General features: G+C 44.8%; 1 protein-coding gene across 3 annotated transcripts in view; it reads left to right on the top strand.

Annotated features, from left to right (window-relative positions):
• The window catches only part of TMEM260 (transmembrane protein 260), a 143,920-nt gene that overhangs the window by 39,433 nt on the left and 80,334 nt on the right, over window positions 1–24,153 (top strand). For all 3 annotated transcript variants that reach the window (XM_077464430.1, XM_077464432.1, XM_077464431.1), the window contains one exon: window positions 3,642–3,793. In XM_077464430.1, the coding sequence (XP_077320556.1) occupies window positions 3,642–3,793 (152 nt within the window). The remainder of the gene's footprint in view (window positions 1–3,641; window positions 3,794–24,153) is intronic.

A 24,153-nucleotide genomic window follows, 5' to 3' on the forward strand; every position in this document is an offset into this window, starting at 1 on the left:
GAGTCCTGTGTCGTCGGCAGTTCCCTTCTCTGTTTTCCTGAGAGCCCCTGTACACACACATCGCTGCTCTACTAACTAACCTCATCCACAGCCTTACTAACTGTCACCATCCACAGGCTTACTAACTGTCACCATCCACAGCCTTACTAACTGTCACCATCCACAGCCTTACTAACTGTCACCATCCACAGCCTTACTAACTGTCACCATCCACAGCCTTACTAACTGTCACCATCCGCAGCCTTACTAACTGTCACCATCCGCAGCCTTACTAACTGTCACCATCCGCAGCCTTACTAACTGTCACCATCCGCAGCCTTACTAACTGTCACCATCCGCAGCCTTACTAACTGTCACCATCCGCAGCCTTACTAACTGTCACCATCCGCAGCCTTACTGATATCATCCACAGTCTTACTAACTGCCAGCGTACTCTGTCCTACTGACACTGTCCACTGCCCTACTGACACCGTCCACTGCTCTCTTTACCTCTATAATCTGTCCTACAAACTGCTTACCATTTGGTTCCAAAGCCTGTACCATCCCTCCAAATGAGGGACAATTAAAATTAATTCTTGAGGGTGTGTGTTGATGGGCTTCAATGGGCTAATGCAGTATGCACTGAGATATTGAAGATGTTTTTGCTTCACTAAGGATTCATTGCAGGTGCCTTGCTTAACCACTTCCCGCCCGGCGCACGCCGATGTACGTCGGCAGAATGACACGGGCAGGCAAATGGGATTACCTGTACGTCCCTTTAAATTTGGTGCCCTGCCATCGCGAGCGCGCCGCTGGTGGCGTGCTTGCGTGCCGGTCGGGACCCCCGTGAGTCCAGTCGTGGGTCCCGTGGACTCGTTCACCACGGGGATACCCGCGATCGTCTCACGGGGCGGCTGAACTAGGAGATGCCGTTGTAAACAGCATCTCCCAGTTCTGCCTAGCAACAAGTGATGCTGATCTCTGCTCCATGTGATTGGAGCAGAGATCAGTGTTCACTAAAAGAAAGCCCAACCCCCAACAGTTAGTAATACGCCCCTAGGAACACTTAACCCCTACACTGCCACCCACTGGTTAACTCCTTCGCTGCCAGTCATTTACACAGGAATCACTGCATTTGTATAGCCGTGATTGCTGTATAAATGACAATGGTCCCATAAATGTGTCAAAAATGTCCGATGGGTCCCCCATAATGTCACAGTCACAATAAAAATCTCTGATTGCCGCCATTACTAATAAAAAAAAAAATATTAATAAAAATGCCATAAAACTATTCCCTATTTTGTAAACGCTATAACTTTTGCGCTAACCAATCAATAATCACTTATTGCGATATTTTTGGTAAAAAAAAAAAAAAAAATGTAGAAGAATATGTATCGGCCTAAACTGAGGGAAAAAATGTTTTTTTTTTTTTTTTTTTTTTTTTATATATATTTTTGGGGGATATTTATTATAACAAAAAGTAAAAAAATAATGCGTTTTTTTTTTCAAAATTGTCTCTCTATTTTTGTTTATAGCGCAAAAAATAAAAACCACAGGGGTGATCAAATACCACCAAAAGAAGGCTCTATTTGTGGGGAAAAAAAACGTCAATTTTGTTTGGGAGCCACGTCGCATGAGCGCTCAATTGTCAGTTAAAGCGACACAGTGCCGAATCGCAAAAAGTGGTCTGGTCTTAAGCCAGCAAAATGGTCCGGGGCTTAAGTGGTTAAAGAGGAACTGCAGTCTGCTCATATATTATGTAATAAAAATATGTTTGCCGTTCTGAAGCTTCCCTCCAACTACTTTGAATATTATTTTTTATATATATATACTGTGATTCTGTACTTGCCAAATATGCTACAGCAATATCTCCCACCACTGAGTCTGGCTGCAATCATTTTAACTGTGGGCAGCTCAAGCTGCTAACTGTTCACTTCATGGATTTACACAGACACACTTCCAAGTGCTGCAGCTCTCATTGGTCCTCTTATGACTCATCCCCCCTCCCTTCCTGGCAAACTCTCACAAGAGTGGGAGAGAGAGCTGTGCATTATGTCATACACCTAGGCTTTTTACCAGACAAGAAACAGGAAGTGGGCTGTATAAGGTATTTACTGGCAGAAAATATATGTTTTACTATCCAAAGTTAAAACAACAAGGGCAGAAGATTTAATAGATGGAAAGATGAAAAAAATGACTGAAGTTCTGCTTTAAGCTGCATTCCCATAGACTTTTATAATGAGAGAAAAGATACTAATGAAAACAAAAGGCTGTCAGCATTGGCTTTTATCCCAATCCTCATCTCCTGGTTATCATAGCACAGACCTTCTACCTGGTGCTGTTTAACCCAGGTTCTGATACCTTGTAACTGGCTGCTTTGCACTAAATTGGTATTTTCAGCCAGGTGCACAGAAATTCTCTCAGTGCTTCACACAGTGAGCAGGCAAATAGTGTCTTTTTGTGTTTTTTATTGTTTGAAGAATTGGGATAGGGATTAGACTGGGCCTTGGGGGTACTTAGAACTAGCACTATCTGGCAAACAGTTTTTGGTAGACATTGTGTAGAAAAATGCAAACAATTCAGCACAGGGGGAATCCCACATTTGAAACAACCCTGGCCAGCGGGTCTGGGACAGTCCCTCCAATAAAAAAGGTGTCAATGGCAACGGTCTCTCTCCCAGGATTTCCCTCATGCCTACTCGCTGTGTCACTGGCTACTTGGGTGCCTCCTTTCAGCTGACACTGCACCAGGAGTCTCCCAAAAAGATCCTCACTGGACGATGTCTTAGCAGTTCCTGTGACTTGTGGATGATCCTTCAGCTCCCACCTGAGCCAGAACCACTCAGAACCTCTTACAGACTCTTAAAGTCTTTAGAAGGTGTAAGGGCCACTCTCCAGCAGGCAAAAGAACCCTGCTTTTCTATGCTCCAGACCTTAGATACATCTCTCAGCCTCCTGCTGGTCACACTCCCGACCAGGGATTGTCTGAGACTATACATGATCAGCCCTGACTCCATCTTCTCCACCCACTATGTTCTAGTACTTTCTGGAAAGACAAGGGAAAACAGGCAAGCCTGTAGCTGCAGATCCAAGGAGAGAGAAAACGAATCAGGCCCGGCTCCACTGGCTACAACAGAGCCCCAAAATAACTCAATTTACCTATAATCACTTAAGCACCTAACTAGGAGGGTGCTACAGTTACTACAGGAGGAAAGCTCACACTGGATGAAACAGTATATTCACCGACCTTGAGAAAAAAAGTCCCCAACTTACCTCATCCTGCAGAAACATCACTGATTAGTTCAATTCACTAACTCCGGCACCCCATTGCTCTTATTGGCATCAGGAGCGTGCATCAAGTTGAGTATGAGCTCTGGGTAGGCTGGTTGTGATTTTCAGTAGCAAGACTCCATCTTCCACTTCTTCAACTAGTTTATGTACATGACATAGAGTGGCAGAGGTAGCAAATACAACATTTTCTTGCTATTTAGAAAATTCAGGCCTACAGACATCAGTGGCAAAACAGACTGAATGGGAGTGACAAAAGACTTCATCTAGTGGAATCTATAGGGATGGACTGAACAGGTTTGACTGGCAGAATGCCCAAACTAAAGTGTATTCCCTCCAGTTGAGTCTAATTTTCTGTTTTTTTCTTTTCTTCAGGTTGCTCATCCCCCTGGATATCCCCTGTTTACTCTGCTCGCTAAGGCAGCAATGGTTTTGATACCAATCGGCTCCATAGCATATCGTGTCAATTTTCTTTGTGGTCTGTTTGGAGCAGCAGCTGCATCTCTGTTGTTTAGTGCAACATTCAGGTACTACTGTTCATTATTAATGACTTTTAAGATCAATACAGATAAGGTCTCTACGTTCTCTACGTGCGGTCTGTGCTTTATCCTCTTCTGTTATTTGGGGTGCTCTAACATTCCAACTTCACTTCTTTGGGGCTGTCTCCGGCTTTGTAGCGCAGGAGCAGCCAGGACATTTAAAGAGGTGTTAAATCCAGTAATATGAAAATAGTTCATCTGCCCCCCCCACAGTGCCCACTGCTTATAAAACTTTTTTACATTAAAATATTGCCACTATATACCTTTTTGGCTGCTCTGTATACCATGGTCAGTGATGAACTGCACAGTTTCTCCAGTGCTGAGAGTTTCAGGTAGGAGGAGATTTCCACTTCAGCCTGTATACACCATATATGCCAATATCATGTGACCTGGCTAGCTCTGAGAAAGTAAATGTTCTCTCCAGCATAAAAGACACAATTGAACATATGCAGGTTGGCTACACTGCCTGTGCTAGCTGGCTTTCCCCAGATAGACAGTGCAGGGAGGGGGAGGATCTATGCATACAGGATAAAACTGTCTTTTAACACAATGCAGTGGATTAACCCTTTAAGTTCCAAAGTGAGTATAACAAGCATGCTATGCTGCATGTACAGACAGATTTTACTGTTGTGGGTTTAGTAACACTTTAGGACTTGCACCCTTTTATACAATGACTGTGGTTCTACTGTTCATTCATACCCAGGAGTGCGTCTACAGAGAGGGAGGGGGAGTTTGAGTAATTCATGGGCAAAAAGTATAAATGCACTTTGTTTTAAAGTGCATTTAGCATTTAAGATAGATCTAAGCCCTAACAGGAGGACATTTTGTAATACTGTTCTGTATAAAAATGAAAAAAAAATTCAATATTTTATCTTTCATTTAATACTGTACTTACAATATTGTGATTTGCATTTTAGCCCTGCCCTGCTAATCACCAGTATCCTCTGTTAGGCATTAGGAATGGTCTTGCGCCATCACAGTGCATTGCTGGCTCATGATTGGCCAAGCATGCACTGTGACCCCGCATGCTTGGCCAATCACAGCGCCGGCAGCGAGGAGAGCCATAATTGGCTACAGGTAGGATGCCTGTGGCCAACTATAGTTCAGGGAGTTTAGTACACACCCCACACTATATAAGGCTGGCAGTGTGGCGGCCTTGTGTAGTGTGTTCCGGCGTGCAGGGAGAGAAGGATAGGCAGGGACAGTGTGTTCTTTTCTTGTGCATCTACAGGAGTTAAAGTGGGTGTTGTGTGCCTCCAGCACAGTATACACCTGTATCTACCCTTTATTGCTGGTGTTCTCTAATACAGGCATCTGCAGCAGTTAAAGTGCTACCCAATTGCTAGTTTTCCCATCTCCCTGCAGGTCATTACTATGTCTGGAAGGCCAACAAGGAGAGGCAGACAGTCACGAGCCAATAAAAGAGGGTGAGCAGGCTCTGTGTCTAGAGACAACAGTGCTGGTTGTGGACGCGGTGCATTGTCATCATCAGCACGTGGCCATGGGACACGATTGTCCTTATTTTCAGCAGCTGGACGCGTTGAGCCGCATCATGCCGAAGACTTGGTAGAGTGGATGACCAAGCCCTCCTCAACCTCATCCTCATCCTCTCTCACCCAGGCTCAGGGTACTAGCAAAGCAGCTGCCAATGCATTCTCTTCCCTCGTCTCAATGTCATCAGTCACTCCTTCCCTAGACCCACCATGTCCTCCTGAGGTGTCCCCCAAACTGTTTTAGCACAGTGTTGGGTACATGCTCCAGGAGGATGCCCAGTGTTTTGACGGCTCTGATGATGATACCCAGCTAGAGGAAGGCAGTAGAGTGAGCGCAGAGAGAGGGGATGCTCAAGAAGGACTGCAATATGGCAATCATGTTCCGCCAGCTGTAGCATACTGCCGGGTTTGCTCCAGTGATGAAGAGGGAGGGGATGATGAGGTCCCTGACTCCACGTGGGTGCCTGATAGGAGAGAGGAGGAGGAGGAGGAGGCACATCTCCAACAAGGCAGGATGCCCTCCGGGGGCCAGCTTATGGGCAGCACACCAACTGAATCACACAGCAGAGCTCCGCCTGTGCAGGGAGCTGCATCTGCGCATTATTCCAAAAGATCTTTGGTGTGGGCCTTTTTTGAGATGAGTGCATCAGATCGCACCGCTACTATTTGCAACATATGTCTCAAGCATATTTCGACAGGCCAAAACATCAGCCGCTTGGGCACCACATGCTTGACCAGACATATATTGACCTGCCATGCAGCTAGTTGGCATGCGTACCTTAAAGACCCACACCAAAGAACAATGCGGAGCTCTCCTTGCTCCTCATCAGCTGGGATCTCCAACCCCATTAGACCTTCAGTCCTCTCTGAAACCTGCACACTGAGAGGAATGAAGGTGTAGAACAAGGTGTGTCACAGCCAAGTACTTGTGGGCACTCTGCTAACAGTACACCCACGTCCGATTGTAGCAGGCAAATTTCCCTGCCCCAGTTGCTGGACCGTCAAAAGAAATTCACTCCCAGCCATCCACATGCCCAGCGCTTGAATGCTAGCTTGGCTAAATTGCTAGCACTTCAACTGCTGCCTTTTCAGTTGGTAGACTCGGCCCCCTTCCGTGAGTTTGTGCAATGTGCGGTTCTTCAGTGGCAGGTCCCCAAACAGCACTTTTTCTCACAGAAGGTGATTCCGGGTCTCTCTACCGGAATGTGGAAGGCAATGTCCATGCCTCGCTGGACAGGGCGGTCAGCGGTAAGGTGCATATTACCGCTGACTCATAGTTCAGCAGGCATGGACAGGGATGTTACCTATCTTTCACGGCCAATTGGGTCACTCTTCTGGCAGCTGGGAAAGATGCAGGACAAGGTGCAGTAGTGTTGGAGGTTGTTCCGCCACCATGCCTACAAAATGCTACTACTGGTTGTGACACACCTCTCTCCTCCACCCCCTCCTCTTCTTCCTGTATGGCTTCTTCCAGTGCTTTGTCCTCTGAACCAGCGGTGCTCTGTAGGCGTTCAAGGGGCTACGCAAGTACGCAGGCAAAAAGATGCCATGCCGTGCTTGCGCTGGTTTTTTTGTGGGACAGGAGCCACACTGGGGCAGATATTTTGTCAGCTCTGCAGGGGCAGTCCGAGAGGTGGTTGACGCCACGCCAGCTTAAGCCAGGAATGGTGGTTTGCGACAATGGCACCAACCTCCTCTCCGCCCTCCGACAGGGACAATTGGCCCATGTGCCCTGTGTGGCTCACGTCCTTAACCTGGTGGTGCAGCGGTTCTTGGGCAGGTACCCGGGCTTACAGGATGTCCTGAGGCAGGACAGGAAAGTCTGTGTGCATTTCCGCCGATCATTTAATGACAGTGCTCGGCTGGCTGAGCTCCAAAGGGAGTTGAACCTGCCCAAGAACCACCTTATATGCGACATGCCCACCAGGTGGAACTCAACATTGGCCATGCTGCAGCAGCTGCACATGCAGCAGAGGGCCATCAATGAGTACCTGTGCGACTTCAGCACCAAGACAGGGTCAGGGGAGCTCTGTTTTTTTTTCACCACGCCAGTGGGGCATAATCAGGGATGCATGCACTCTCCTGTCACCGTTAGAGGAGGCCACGAGGATGGTGAGCAGTGACAGTGCATGCATCAGTGACACTGTACCTCTTGTCCACCTGTTGGAGCATACGCTGCGTGAAATAATGAACAGGGCACTTGAGGCAGAACAGAGGCAGGAAGAGGAGGACTTCCTTGCCTCTCAAGGCCCCCTTTATCCAGACAGTGTTCCTGCTGTCCCACCCATCACACAGGAGGAGGATGAGGACGAGGCTTGTGGCAGCATGGAGGTGGAGCCTGGCACTCCAGATCAGCAGCAGCAGTCTTTTAGGGATGATTTACAGTCCCAAGAAACCCGTGGACGTCTACGTGGCTGGGAGGAGTTGGCCTGCGGATCATGTTGAGAGGGACCATTACTGGCTGGCCACTCGCCTTGATCCATGGTAAAAGGGTAAGGTTGCAGACCTTATCTTGCCGTCGCAGAGGGAGCAGAGGATGAGACATCTCCGGGAGGCCTTGCAGAAAGGTCTGTGCAACGCGTTCCCAGAGACTGGGAGGTTACAAACTCCTGGTCCAGGACAACATGTTGCTGAGGCTTCGGTCAGTCACAGAAGGAGTGGTGGAGAAGGTGGCCGTCTCACCGATGCGTTCAGACAATTTTTTTGCTCCGCAGCCCCAAGGTATGATCGGTTCCAGCAACCATCTCCAGCGTCTGATTTACATGGTGCAGGAATACCTAGGGGCAAGGTCAGACTTGGGCACCTTTCCCACCGAAAATCCTCTGGCTTACTGGGTCTTGATGATGGTTCACTGGCCAGAGCTTGCACAGTATGCAATTGAGCTACTAGCCTGTCCTGCATCCAGCGTTCTTTCGGAACGCACCTTCAGTGCTGCTGGAGGCTTTGTAACCGATCACAGGGTGCGCCTGTCCACCGACTTGGTTGATCGACTGACCTTCATAAAGATGAATCAGTCTTGGGTCATCACCAGCTACCAAGCACCTGAAGCTGATGTAACCAAATATTTTTTTTAAGAAATGTCACATCCCTTCAAGACTGCCTATGCTGATGCTGAGTGACTGTCCTGTTATGTTGACTGCCTATCCTTTTCCTCCTCAGTGATCCTGCTGATAGCTTGGAAGAACATTTTTGGTTCTGGGTGATGCCACCAGCCCAATTATTCAGCCCTTGTTTTAACAGGGGCATGTAATTACAATTTTGAATGCAATGTTTTGCAGCAGGGCTCATTCCTGTACTTCAACTAGAGTATATTGGAGAGGTTGCAGTGTCGTGGCACCAGCAAGCAGGGCCTAAGGCCCAATTTTTCAGCCCCTGTTTAACAGGGGCATGTAATTACAATTCTTGATATAATCATTCACAGCAGGGCGCTCCAGCACCCACCAAGAGTCACTTTGAGGGCTTACAGTGTTGTGGCAATACCAACACCTTAGGCCCCCATTTCTGCAGAGCATATAGGGCAGGCCCCTACTTTCAAACATCCAACTTACAAACATCTCTTACTTGCAAATGGAAGGAGACAACAGAAGTGAGATGAAAAAAGACGGACGGCCAAAAAAATTATACAGGGGTGATAACCCCTCCCTTTGTTTTCCAAAAAGCTTAAAAATAGTATTTTTTGACTGGAGCTACACTTTAAAAATGTACCAGTTCAAAATTACAAACAGATTCTACTTAGCACAACAAACCTACACAGTCCCTATCTTGTTTGCACCGCCTATATACTGCTGTTCTAAATATATAGGGCCTGGGGGCCTCACGCCTTTCCTTTTTTTTTTTTTTGGATACGGGGTTCCCCTTAATATCAGTACAAGACCCAAAGGGGCTGGTAATGGGCAGGGGGGGCTACCCATGCCATTTTTCTCAATGATTTTCATCCGTATTGCCGGAACCATATATTACATTAAAACCGCAAGCAGTTTTAAATTACCCTGGTGCAGGAGCCGGGTCCCCAAACCCTTTTTTGGACAGTATCTTGCATATTAGCCATTAAAATTATCACTTTTTATTTCTAATGTTCGAGTCCCATAGACTTCAATGGGTTCAAAAGTTTGCACGAATTTTCGGTCCGTTCGAAAGTTCTGGTGCAAACTGAACTGGGGGGGTGTTCGGCTCATCCCTATTAGGCATTTCCTATCTACCGGCACTTGCTCTAGTATCAGCTGCACATTATTTTTCCGGCTCCCTAATAGTGACAATAGCCTTTAGTCTCAACCAGGGTAGCATATCACAGGCTGACAACACAGTTGGGAGAGAATAGTCACCCCATATCAGGAAGTGTTTAAAGTAACTTCACTGCAGGATCACCAGGCATTCTATCATTGAAAGTTGCAACTTGAAAGCAACCTTTGAGATTAAATTATCGTACTACAGCTTATATGTAATTTTAGTGATTGGGTTATATCTACGTATTTTTTTTATTGGCTGGAGTGCGCCTTTAACTTCCATTCTACAAACAGGTGGGTTTATGATAGTATGAGTGAATATAAGTCTAATGAGCAATTAAATGATGGTAGTGTAATAGTAATCTGGTTGGATGTGTCCACATTTATGGTTGTATATGATAAAGCAGAACTATTTGTAAGCTGCAGATATGTTAGTTTATCGCCACATTAGCCAATCTTACTAATTAGGCCTACAGCTTTGATGGTGCTTTTGCTTGGCTGCCAAGCCAGTCTTGCGAGCCGCCTCAACTGCCAGTTTTCTTGTCTCTGTGATGTGCGTGCTTATTGACCCATAAACACTAGATCTTTCTGAACTTTTGTTTTAAACTTCGTCTGAACTTGACCACCCACTAAAATAAGAATGTCGTCAGTTGACAGGTTCTTAAATGGTGCCAAAATCCCAGTGGACTTTAGGGCACAAGGCATAGATATTATTTTCCCTAGAGCATGCTTTTTGTCCGAGTCTTCTTCTCTTTAGAATTCTGCATGGGGCATTAAACCAGCTGTGGCTATAATGGTAAAATATGTTGTATGTAGCTGTGTAACATCATGATATTACGGATATTTTTTTTTTTTATGTAACCCCAGATATTGTAATGAAACATAACTGAATGCATCAGTTATATGTTGTGTGCTCTCTAGAGCTTATAAATGGTATACAATTATATGCCTAGTCATGGGTACAACACTGGTCCTTTCATACAACTATATGCATATTGTTGGGTGCATAACACACATACATTGGTGTGCGTTTGTAATGCGTGCTGCACTGCAATGTGCTATCAATATGCATTGCTGTGCTTTCCTTACTTTTATTTTTTATAAAACTTTTCCTGTTATGTGCTGCAGCATATTACAATGTATTAGATCACTTTGGGACTTGCTGAAAAACTTTGGTGTGTGCCACAAAAAAAAAAGAAAATTCTATGAACTGAAATCGTAGGACATAATGAAAATTGCCTTGTTCTTGGGACTTGTGTTTCTTTAGCACTGTGTTGAGCAAATGTCTTTATGGACCTTGCTGTTAAAACAGGAAGGGGCCATCCCCAAACTGTTTCCACAAATTTGGGAGCATGAAATTGTCAGAAAAGTTTTGGTATGCTGACACCTTAAGAGTTCCCTTCACTGTTGAAACAGGAAGGGGCCAACCCCATACTATAACCCCCCCCCCCTCCACCAATTGGTTTGGAGCAGTGCACAAAGCAAGGTCCATAAAGACATGGGTGAGTGAGTTTGGGATGGGGGAACTCAACTGGCCTGCAGAGTCCTGACCTTAACCCAATAGAACACCTTTGGGATGAATTAGAGCCGTGACTGCGAGCCAGGCCTTCTCATCTACATCAGTGCCGGACCTCACAAATTTTCTTCTGGAAGAATGGTCAAACATTCCCATAGACACACTCCTAAACCTTGTGGACAGCCTTCCCAGAAGAGTTTAAGTTGTGTTAGCCCTTGTACACACGGTCGGACATTCCGACGGAAAATGTCCGATCGGACCGTGTTGTCACATAATCCGACTGTGTGTGGGCTCCATCGGGCTGTTTCCGTCAGAATATCCGACGGACAAAGTTTTAGAGCTGGGCTCTAAAACATTTCGACAACATGATCCGATCGGGCTTTGTCCGATTGTGTGTAGAGAATTCCGATCGGACAAAGTGCCACGCATGCTCAGATCAAATTCCTAGACCAAGGCTATTGGCTACTAGCCTGAACGTAGTCCCGTCGTAACGAAATAACGTCATCACGCTACGTACGATCGGATTTCCCGAAAACTTTGTCCGACCGTGTGTATGCAACACAAGTTTCTGACAAAATCCGATGGATTTTGTTGTCTGAATGTCCGACCGTGTGTACAAGGGCTTATAGTTGCAAACTGTAACCCTTGACCAGTGGGCCAACTCAATATTGAACCCTGCGGAATAAGACTGGGATAGCATTAAAGTTCACGTGCGTGTAAATTCAGACATCAAAATACTGTAGGTGTCCTCATTAAATGATTTTATGAAGTAGAAATGTAAGAGGATCAACATGGCAGCCAAACCGCTGTCATTTTTAGAAGATGGGTCAGCAGAGGTATTTATTTTTTAATAAATGTTGAATCCACTTTTATTTTTATGAATAAAGTTATCTTGCGCAATTCCTCTGGTGTCACTCTGTATATAACATTATATAACAAACATGTATCCAAAATAATCAATATATAACTTCTTAGTAAACATAAACCGCTCAGTGCTCTCAGAACTCTTACCTCAATTACATGAATAGAAAGCCTTATGGACAGATATATAAACTGGTGATCTTTCCTTGGGGTATTTCTTTTCTTATCCCATCTATATGAAATCCAGACTTCAGGCTCCAGACTCTTGAAGTATCGCTCATGACACCAAACCACATGTGGGAATGAAATTGATAGAATGCCTCCCATAGCAAAAAAAATAATTTAAAATGGTGCAATTTATTAAAAGACAAATGGGTGCTTATATCAATGTAAGTAAAAAGTGCATGATGGTTACGTCACTTCCGGTCTGTGATTCACTCCGGCCACGCCCTACACGTTGCGTCATGTATTTTGCCTTCTCTAGTTCCTCCCTCATCAACATGCTTATGACATAAAAAAAAGTTGTTTTCATAAAATACCTTATTTTTGACCCAGTGATGTCTTAACTAGGTCTCTGTGCTTCTCGTTGCAGTGCAAACAATTCATGGCAGGTGGGGGGGACAGGCAGGGTGCTGTGATGTTTTCAGGATGTTATGTGTAGTGCCCTACCAGTTCCATTGCAGTACTCCTCTCAAGAGCCCTCAGCCCTGATGCAAGCAGCAGGCTAGCTCTTGGGAGGATATATGCAAAAAATCAAAATGCCTTGACTGAGGGATGTTCGTCTGGAGGAGTGGAAGTTTCTTTATAGACTCCATTTGCATGCAGACCACCCTAGGTAATGCTCACGTGATTCTGAACCCTTCATGTCTCAAAGATCTGAAATCCAATGAATGATGGGGTTTATGGAGAGTAGGGCTTGAGAGGAAAGGACAAGATCATGCTTGACCGCCCCCAGCCAGGAAATAAGGCACGCTCTACCTGACTTTCAGCAGCTTCTAACTGTGAGAAGGTTAAAGAGTGCAGTGCAATCAGTAAGTAAGCAACTTCAGTACAGAGGATGAGCATTTATACCTAGAAAAGACTGCAGGTAAGGATGGAGTTGAGCTATAATTTCTCTTGAGGCAGGTTTGCTTTAAAGTAGAACTATAGGCAAAGGTATTATTTATTTATTTTTACATGGATAGGGCAAGTTAAGGTTTTAACCCATGCAAGATTTTTTTTTTTCCGCTATCTGTGTACAATTATGGAGATTTCCCTTCACTTTCTGTCCCATTGCCAAACAAAGTAAGAGGAAATCCCTGCAAATTAAGGGAATTCCTTGGGACTTCCACACCAGAATTAGTCCCCATTGTAAGATTTCCCCTCTATTACTTTACTTACTTTACTTAAACTTTATTACTATTACTTACAACCCAACATTTGGGATTTTCTTTTACTTTATTTACTCTTTTAATGATTATGGTAAACAGGACAAGTAGAGAGTGTGAATCTTACTAACAGGGGCACAGACAGCAAAAAAACCTGACAGGGGTTCTAATCCATATCCACTCTATCCAAAATGGAAAAAGAAAGGTTTTGCCATTAATTATACATTAAGATTTGGAGGGCAGAGCAACCCACATTCCACTTGCCACTCCTCAGTGAAAGCTGTTTCTTTGACCAAAAACTCCAGCATTATTTAAAGTAGAAGTCAACCCTAACACTAAAATCTCTAAATCTACATGTAGCGGGTGACATTTTGGACAAAATGTCATACGCATGTAAATTTAGTTTTTGCCTCAGAACAGCAGGGGTTCTGAGGGTTAATTACATAGGTTGGCCTTAACATTAGTCTGGCCAGGCTGTGTTTGGAAGTTCTGCCTTGTCATGTGAACGGTGAGGTGCACATGACAGGCAAGAATCGGACCTGGTTGGATGTTTAGGTATCAGCCTTCTTGGAACCAAGTGGGAGTGCCGGGCCCGCTAAGGAGTCTGGGAAAGGGGTACTTAAGAGGTGTGGGTAACATGTTCAGGGAGAGGCATTCGTGAGAGCCGTGTGGTCTGTTCTGGTTCCAGGGCCGGGGTATCCACGTGAGGGGTCCTGGTTACGGGGTGTTCGACACCCTGCAACATGTTCCTGTTAGAGGCCCCTGGTAGACCCGTCTGGTCTGGGGTAGGGATCCGTCTGTTCCCGAGTCTCGGAACCTGCTGGTCCGAGGCGCAGAAACTGAGGGAGGATTCAAGGTGTCCGGGTGTGCTCTCGGCTTGGAGGGGTACCACCGCTCATGGAAGTGACCGGGGGAGGACTCTTCGGGGGAAGGGCCGGCTAGTGGCATCCTGGGAAGTGCCTGGTTACTGAGTTGGGAAGGACATTGACGAATTCACGCTTTTCCAATACCATTGAGGTGACGGGAAATGTTCCAGGTACTGAGGAAAAGGTTGCTGTTCACCCTTAGTTACAATTTGTACACATTCATAGGATTGCTTCAAGTTTTGAGTCAACGTGCTGACTGCCATGATCTCTGGCTGGAGATCTGTTCAGCCTTGAAGTACCCAGCTGCGCGTGGCTACTCTCTGGGTGGAATTAGAGACTTTTCTAGACCTGCAGTTCAAGGTGCCTGAATTCTTCACCCGTGCCCTCTGTTCCCACAAGAGACTGTGTTATAGGATGTTACTACTGCAAAATAAAACCTTTGTTAAAGGACTTTATCTGAGTCAGTGTTCAAGTTGTTGGGTATCTACCCTGGGAACCCCTAGACGTGGAAGAGTAGGCCAAGAGAAGGTAACTGGTAAGCCCAATAAGTCAAGGCCGCCCAGCAAAGGTTGTGGCCGCTACATACAGCCATCCACGATCTAAGGCTATCCGATCTATCCCTGTAAAGAAGAAATTGCTATATATACGGTTTTTGAAACCACTTTGCTCTGGTCTACAGGGGCAGAAGCACTGCAGAGGACACAGCCGGCTGGGAAATGAATGGAAAGTTACATCACCCATAGATTTACTATGGGACTTCCATTGTCGGCTGCCTCATCTGCACATGCCGCAGCAATGAGGCCACCGCTGACAGCTCATCATAGGAGCGGAGCAGCTTCAAAAAAGGTATGCTTATCGATTTCTTCTTTACAGGTCTAGATAGGTTAGTCTTAGATTGTGGATGCAAGTAGATTTAGAGATTTTAGTGTTAGGGTGGACTTCTACTTTAAGCAAAGGACTGCTAGAGGTAAGTGTAATCACACTTGCCTTCCTACTTTCCTGTCTGAGACACAGCACTGTAAAATCTAAGCTGGACCTGGGACAAAGCACAAAGGATATTTTTCTTCCTGCAAATTATGATGTCAGTGTGATAGAAGAGAGAGATTAATAATTTTTGAATAGCAGCTTTAAGAGCTGATTTTCTCCTTGTGAATACAATGAAAGTGTTTCATTAACCCTTTCACTCCACCTCCCAGCATCCCTTTGAGTGGCCCATTGTGCTGACTTGTGATTTGAAGGCGTAACCAAGAGCTGATCAGTTTGCTGGGAGCACCCAGTGAGCAGCTCTCACACATGATTTCAGGCCACTTTAGATGCATTTTTGCTAAGGCTGGGCATTAAGATCACCTTTCTTGCTTGCACATATACTGTATGTTACATGGTCAGCAAGAGATTAACTTCTAAAACTGCTTATTTTTATTTTTTTTTCTTTTGTTGCCATCCCTTACATTTTATGGGGAAGTTTTTCCAATATTGATCTTTTCGTTTTTGTCACGTGCTGGAGAATTAAAGCTGAAGAAAAAATAAACATTCTTTATAGGATTAGTGACCTACCTTACCTATAATGAAGTATGTCCCATGGTTTGCAGGCAGCTGGGTCCTGTAGAAATCTTCACTGCAGAGATGCCTGTCTTCTTCCTGCCTTTGAACCTCTGGAGCCGCGGAGGTTAGTAGGGTCTTCTGTAAAGCCGCAGTGAAGCCATACTTACCTACAATGGTTTTGCACAGAGAAGCCCCTAGCCTTCTCTTCTGGAGTCCCCTGCTGGTGCTCCTGGCTCCTCCCCAGTTTGAGTAGCATCCCTAGCAAACCACATGCTGTGGGAGGCGGGGGAGGGGGTCGAGTCGTGCAGGTTCGATCCCAAGTTGCACTGTGTACATCTCAGCTGACCACTTATCCAGGGGTGTAGTTACAGGGCTTGCAGGAGTCGCAAATGTGACCCAGCCCCATGCTCCAGGGGACTTGTGTGGCTGCCCCTTTAAACCTGGATAAGAGGGATGGCAGTCTATAGAGGAACCTATCCCTTCATCTTCCTCCTGCAGCCGCTGAATGCCTGATTCTCCTCCCTCATGCAGGCATTCAGCGGCTGCAGAAGTAGGAATGATGGGATTGGTTCCTCTATAGCAGGGGTAGGGAACCTCGGCTCTCCAGCTGTTTTGAAACTACAAATCTCATCATGCCTCTGCCTCTAGGAGTCATGCCTGTGATTGCTAGGGTCTTGCAATGTCTCATGGGACTTGTAGTTTCAAAACAGCTGGAGAGCCGAGGTTCCCTACCCCTGCTCTATAGACTGCCATCCCTCAGCTGCCCCCAGGCCTCTGCACTCTCTCCCGGCCCCCGTGCGCTCTCTACCAGATCTAGGTGGGTGCTGTCCTGTACTCTCCCCACTCCTGTCAGAGCAGCAATCCTCCAAACAGCAGATGGCATGGGATTGCTCTCACTCAGATTGGACTATGCACGGACTATACCCACCCCCTACTGACATTTCCTGCTATGGGGGTGGTAGTAATCAAGCTGTGTATCGATCTGAGATCGATCTGTGTCTTCTGCTGTGCTGACTATGGAGGAATGCTGTGGGGAGAGCCCATCCCTGCACCCCTCCTTCTGACTGTGAGTTGGGTAGTTATCGGTGCTGGAACAGGTACTTAAGGGGAAAAGAGGAATTGAGCTGAAAGAGGGATTGGGGGGGTGATTTGAGCTAGAAGTGGGGAATGGGGGTTGTGCCTGGAAGGGAGGATTTATGCTGCTAGGATGGGGGGGGGGGTTATGCTAAGAAGGGGGATTTGGGGTGAGAATTTGTGTTGGGAAGGGGAATGGGGTGAAATTGCACTAAGGGGGGATTTGGGGGGTAGGGATTTGTGCTAGGAGAGGATTTGATGGAGGATTAGTGCTGCTAGGAGGGGGGTGGGGGGATTTAGGTAAAGTGACGGGGATTTGTTCTAGGATATAAAATTTGAGGGGATGTGCACTGGGATTGGGAGATTTGTGCTAGGAGGGGGGTATTAAGGGGGATTTGAACTCGTTGCTGGGATTAGGGGTTAATATTTGTTCTGAGAGGTGATTTGGACTGGAAGGAGGGGAATTTTTGCATTCAGGATGGAGAGTGGAGAAGGGGCCAGTAAATGTGTCATTTACTGGTCCCTTCCTTGTCAGAATGAATAGAGTCAGTGATCCGTACCGATCACTGACTGTCTATTCATAACTAATGCATAGTAAACTTTATTACTTTATTGCTCCCTGCCCCAGTCTGTCCGATCAGCCCCTACCCCTTCCAACTTTAGGAGATCCCTGAAAACTCATTTATTCAGGGAAGCCTATACTACACCCACCTAACAACTGTCCCCGAGCCACCCCCATCAAATCATTCTCTGCAGCTTTAGAATGTAAGCTCTACTAGCAGGGCCCTCCGGTACCTTTTGTATTGAACTGTACTGTAATTGTGTTGCCCCGCCCTATACATTGTAAAGCACTACGTAAACTGTTGGCGCTATATGAATCGTGTATAATAATAATTATGCTTCAATTTGTGAATGCACGGGTTTCTCTGTACAGAGCTATTCCTGTCTATTTATTATGTGCAGCTGAGGCTGCAGAGATGGAGATAGAGGGCTGTGTCCTTAATCTCTTTTCTCTGTCTCCAAAGTTAAACCATCAGAGGACTATTTAGACCCCTGATATTTCACTAAAACATCCACCACTGGGCTTGGAGGGAAGGGCCCTGGCTGAGGGTTAGAGGGCCCTTTTTATGGTTTCTTGCACCTGACCATGAAGGTTCTAGTTATGCCTCTGCACTTATCTCTAAGTTTGTCAAATGTCACCGTTTTGCTTGATCTACTCTTTCTTAACTCCTTTTCCTTCCTCATACGTGTCGTTTCTCCTTTTAGTAGTAACTCAATGCATATGAGCAGGTGCTTCTTCGCCCTTCATGCAATGGTAAATCTCACGCATGCACACTAAGCACACAGGGCAGCTTTCAGCCCTTTGTGTACAAGTTGCTATAGCAGTGGCAGCGGAAGTTCACTGCTATAATTATAGTAACTTGTACACAAAAGCTAAAAACAGGTGTGCGCTAAGGACGCATGTGGACATGTCCTCTTCACTTACGCTCCTCCAGCCGCCCTCGGCCCTCTTCAACTCTCCTCCCCTACAATAAATCTCATGATACCAAAAAGAAAAGGAAACGCGAGTTAATGGGAGTAGACCTTCCTGCCTCATTCGGCTAGGCGAATGAAATGGGGAGTGGACAGAATCTATTTAAAAAAACAGGTATTTGGAGATAAAAAATTATACTTTTGCATTGTCCTTACAAGAAGGGGAGAGGCTTTTAATAGAAACAAGTTTAAAAAGTGACTGAAGGTCTGGTTTAACAATTTATAATCCTTGTGCTACCAGCTTTAGTAAATAAATAGAAAGATATATTGTATTTGCCTGTTTTAACCTTTTTTTTTTTTTTTTTTTTTTTTTTTACGTCTTTTAAGTTACTTTCTGGTTTCTGGCCTAGGCCAAAATTATATCATACATGAGTCTTCAGGGGCTTTCTCAACTAAGCACACCCTCCTGTCTGCATGCATGAGCTAAGGGGGAAGGATTCTCAGAAGTAAATGCTACATGAGTCATCTGCCCCTGCTCAAGATGGCTGTGAATAGAAATGCTATTTTTCTATTTACAATAAATAGAAAATAGATATTTTAAATATCTAGAAAGTGATTTCTTAATAAAATTAGGCTTGGAGACATGAATGGATGGGGGAGTTTGCACTGAATATTAAAAATGAATTTTGTGTTTTGAATTTGTAGTGCTCAGACACTTTAACGTTGCTTTTTCTATAGCACAATGACTCTGATTTATCGTGGTGTCTGAAATTATAGTATTGTCCACCGCATCTGAGTTGATTTTCCTTTTAAAGTGGTTGTAAAGGTTGAAGGCTTTTTACCTTCATGCATTCTATGCATGAAGGTAAAAAATCCTTCTGTGTGCAATTCCCCACCCCCAGCTTCCAGCGATGTGCATGAGAGCTGCTATCTTGGCTCTCTTCCTCCTTGGCTCAGACACAGCCATGGGAGCCATTGGTTTCTTTTGCTTTCAATCACAGCCATTAAGGAGGGAGCAGGAAGTGGGGCTGAGTCCCATTATATGCATCAATGGACACATAGAGACGGGCTCGGGAGTGAGGACGCACGAGTGCCCTCATAGCCAGCGACTTGCTATGGGGCACTCATCGGGGGGGTGAACAAAGAGCGCTGGCAGGAGACCTAAGAAGAGAAGGTTCAGGGCTGCTCTGTGCAAAACCATTGCACAGAGCAGGTAAGTATGAGATGTTCTAGGTTGGAAAAGGACCTGGGTGTCCTAGTAGATGATAGGCTCAGCAATGGCATGCAATGCCAAGCTGCTGCTAACAAAGCAAACAGAATATTGGCATGCATTAAAAAGGGGATCAATTCTCCCGCTCTACAAGACTCTGGTCTGGCCGTACCTGGAATATGCTGTCCAGTCCTGGGCACCAGTCCTCAGGAAGGATGGACTGGAAATGGAGCGAGTACAAAGAAGGGCGACAAAGCTGATAAAGGGACTGGAGGATATTGGTTATAAGGAAAGGTTGCGAGCACTGAACTTATTCTCTCTGGAGAAGAGACGCTTTCAATATACAAATACCATACTGGTGACCCCACAATAGAGATAAAACTTCTTCGCAAAAGGGAGTTTAGCAAGACCCGTGGCCACTCATTAAGATTAGAAGAAAAGAGGTTTAACCTTAAACTACATAGAGGGCTCTTTAGTGTAAGAGCGGCAAAGATGTGGAATTCCCTTCCACAGGCGGTGGTCTCAGTCAGGGGCATTGATAGTTTCAAGAAACTATTAGATAAGCACCTGAATGGCCCCAACATACAGGGATATACAATGTAATACTGACATATAATCACACACATAGGTTGGACTTGATGTCTTTTTTTTTCAACCTCACCTACTATGTTTGTAATTTTTTATAGAATGAAAAATTCCTTTAGTATCGCTTTCATTCTTGCACAATGTAAGTTGATAAAGAGACAACTTTACTTCAGTGCGGGCAGCATTTAACATTTTTTGAACGCACGTCGCTGCACCAGGTGAGTATGATGTTACCCAGGCTTGGGTACTAGCCCCGGCTCGCATCAATGAGTATGAATTCAAAAGAAGAGAAGAAATTTGCTGCACACCTTTGCCGATCCAACAGATTTATTGAACATGTAATGGACTGCCACCAGGACCAACACACAGATCGGGTAAGAGTTGACGTCTTTGACATTAACATTGTGCTTTTTCACAGAGAAGTGATTTGGTCCTGGGGGCAGTCCATTACATGTTCAATAAATCTGTTGGATCAGCGAAGGTGTGCAGCCAATTTCTTATTTGAATTAACATTTTTTGCTCTGAGCATATTTTAAAGAGTTAGTGTTAATTTCTGCCTTGTATTGAAAGACTTGTGCAGCTTGGCATGTAAATTGCCATCATCCCTGAATATATGAAAAAGGTAGGTACCTCAAAGGTGGGACTTTTAAGGCAATTTTGAAATACAACAAATATATATACAAAAAAAAGTTTTAAGACAACACATCAATATGCAAAAAAAAAAAAATCCCAATTGGGGTGGAACAATAGAAAAAAACACACGTATCATAATATTGCATAGTAATACAATACAAATCAATACAGGAGGGATCAGAGGGCCCTGCTTGTTACAGCTTACAATCTAGAAATTATAAAAAGTCAAAACTTGCATAGCTACTATATTATTGGATAGAGTATTACCTCAACCCCAATGGTTATCATCAAGATTCGAGAAATAGCCTTTCACCATGTAAAGTAAGAAATCCTTTAGAGGCACCCAAAAAACAGGGAGGAAAAAATTCCAACTGCAAAAACTAGGAACAAAAACAAAAGAAAGGAAATATATCTATAAGAATACACTTCAATCAAGATTTGTACTCACTATTAGCCTCACACGAGATCCCTAATTCCCCCAGAAAGGGACGCCAGGAGGCTAAGATAAAACCAACAAAGAAACAAAACAAGAATATGACCAAAGCTCAAAAACTACTTACTGGACAAGAATCATGTGGCATGAGTAGATTGTAGCCAGTAACCTGCCCCCCAACAGAGCGTAGAATACCCTCACTGTGGAGCCCTGTGGAGCCCTATACGGCATGTTGAGGAAGGGAATGGCGCCGATGTGGTCCCCGCTGTTCTCTTATGTAACCCATGAGGCGCAACACAGTGGTGTCACGACAGTGCTGAGGCGTCACACGCGGCATGGCGCAATGACGCCGCAACATCATCCACCAAAACGTCACTAGGTGACGTCATGATGCAGCGCCGAGGCACCACACATGACGCAACCACGCCACACACGAGGCGGCGCCATGACATCATCTGTCAAGATGGAAGGAATGATGCCACACACTGTGCCAACAGTGTGGCGGCCAGCACAGCGGCAGAGGAAAATGCAGGAATCTTGCCACATGATCAAATGCTGCATTTGCACAGCACAAAACATGGAAAGAGGGTGCCTAAAGCCCCATACACACTATCAGATTATCTGCTGAGTTTTTCCTTCAGATTTACCAAAACCATGTAGTAGAAGGGCCTGCCTGATTGCATACACATTGAAAATCCTAAGGTTTGTCCTCATATTATATGGTTTTGGTAAATCTGAAGGAAAAACTCAGCAGATAATCTGATAGTGTGTATGGGGCTTTACAAAGAAAGGGGCACCCAAATGGGAAACACTCCACCTCAAAAATCCAGATATACACATCCGGAGATGAAGAGGTTGCCCTAAGGGAGACTAAAATACCCCCGGCACACAAAAAAACCCCTTGTATACAGTCCAAGAAGGGGGCACCAACTGGACCCCCATCCCATAGAAAGGGGGGAAGTCTTCTGAGTGTAAAATATACACACAGAGGCCTAAGTGTGCTGGATACACGGTGAGACGTACAGACCACATGTGGCAGAGGCAAAGTTCTCCCCATCACAAATACATTGTACAAACAAAATAGTGTATATAAGCAACAAACAAAAGCATAACAATGACAACACTAATAATAGGCATGGCATTATTATGAAAAATGTAAAACCCCAAATAGAGAAAAACATTTCAGTTAATAAACAGAGATCTAGAAATATAGAGCATCTCCAGCGTGAAAACATAAAAAAGATGCATACCCCAGAACATACACCAACCACCAGTAGGTAGAATTTGGGACAATTCAAAATAAGGCAAAATTTAATCTAGGAAAAGACTATCAGAATGAATGAGGAAACCAAGCAAAAACAAATTTCATGTCAAAAAGTCCTCTCCATAAGTCCACTCAGTACTTCATTATGATTGCACTTAAATTAAAGGTCTCCTTGGAATTCCATTTAAGGGGAACCAAAATTCTCTGTATTAACATTTCTAAATTCAAACAGTTTTCCCAGAGCTAAATCCCTCAAAGGGTCTAAAGCTCTCTGCTTCATTGAGACCAGGAGGGGTGGTGTTATTTAGATATCTGATCCATCTCATTTCATGCTGAAGCAGAGTCTTATTCCAATCTCCCCCCTCCTCGGAATATGTACTTGATCCAAGACCATAAAATTAACTTGGGGCACTCTGTATCCGTGCCTCTTGGAGTTACAGGTTGCCAATTTGCATACTGTGCATATGCTTGCTAAACCGCTGTCCAAATTCCTGCCATGCCTTGCCCACATAAAAGGCTCCACATTGGCATTGCAGAAGATAGACTACATCCTGTGTCCTACAATTTGCAAAATGTTTTACACAGAAAAGTTCCCCGTTGGGTAGAATAAAGCAAGTCCTCTTACTAATTACATTACAAATTGAACAAGCCCCACATGGAAAAGTCCCCCAAATCTTGCATGGGTCCTTTTCAGGTTTCCTTTGTATTTACTTTGTGTAAGTAATCCCCCGATAGATCCTGCCTTTCTAAAGATAATTTGTGGCTTGGGGGTCACTAAACCCTTAAGAATAGTAAGAATCAGTAAGAATCGAGCAATGTTTACAAAGTATTTTTCTCACCTTTTCATGCTCATTACAGTATCGTAGTATCCTGGTCACCTCATCCTTCTCCCTCTTTTTGGTCTTAAAGATAAGATCCTCTTTGTCCCTATCCTTCACTTGATTGAAAGCCTTTTTCAGAGAGGTTTTGGTATATCCTCTGGCTAATAGTCTTCTACTCAACTCTTCGGTCTCCTGTTGGAAGGCTTCAAAAGTTGTACAATTCCGCTTTAAACTTAAAAACTGACTGAAGGAGATGGACTTTTTTAGGGGTTCAGGGTGGACACTGTCTGCATGCAATAAAGTATTGCCAGCAGTCTCCTTCCTGAGCAACCTACTGGTTAATCTACCATCCCTTTCCTTAAGGATGGTGATGTCCAAAAAATTAACCTTATGGTGATCATAGACCATCGTAAAGAAAAGGTTTACGTTTTTATGGTTCATCACATTTAGACATTCCTTAAGGGCAGTTTCTGGACCATCCCACACAAGGAATATATCGTCTATGTATCTTTGCCATATGACGATATGCCATGTGAGGGTGACCAGCTGATCATTGAACAGAAATTTATTTTCCCACTCCCCAGGTACAAGTTGGTGTAAGAGGGGGCACAACATGTCCCCATAGCCACGCCCTGTACCTGGAGGTAGTGGGAATCTCTCTATACAGAAAGACATTGTCTCAATATAAAGTCCAACATTTGCAGTATGAACTTGTTAAATTTCCATTCATGTGTTGTTCTTTGTTGGAGTATGCGACCTACAGCAACCACTCCTAGATCGTGAGGAATTCTATTTTATATAAGGATTCAACATCTATTGTTACTAGAATTGCCGAATCCGCGACTTCACTATTTTCCACAACTTTTGGAAGTGCATACATAGTCGGTGTGCGGGGATATTTTGTACAAACAAATTCCCACATCTCGCTTGTTATTACACCTAAACTGTGTGCCTCATCCACTAGGGAATAAAAATAGGGAAGATGGA

This window comes from Lithobates pipiens, unplaced genomic scaffold, assembly GCF_037356315.1.
Source record: "Lithobates pipiens isolate NorthernLeopardFrog02 unplaced genomic scaffold, aLitPip1_a1.2 Scaffold_30, whole genome shotgun sequence".
NCBI lineage: Eukaryota > Metazoa > Chordata > Amphibia > Anura > Ranidae > Lithobates > Lithobates pipiens.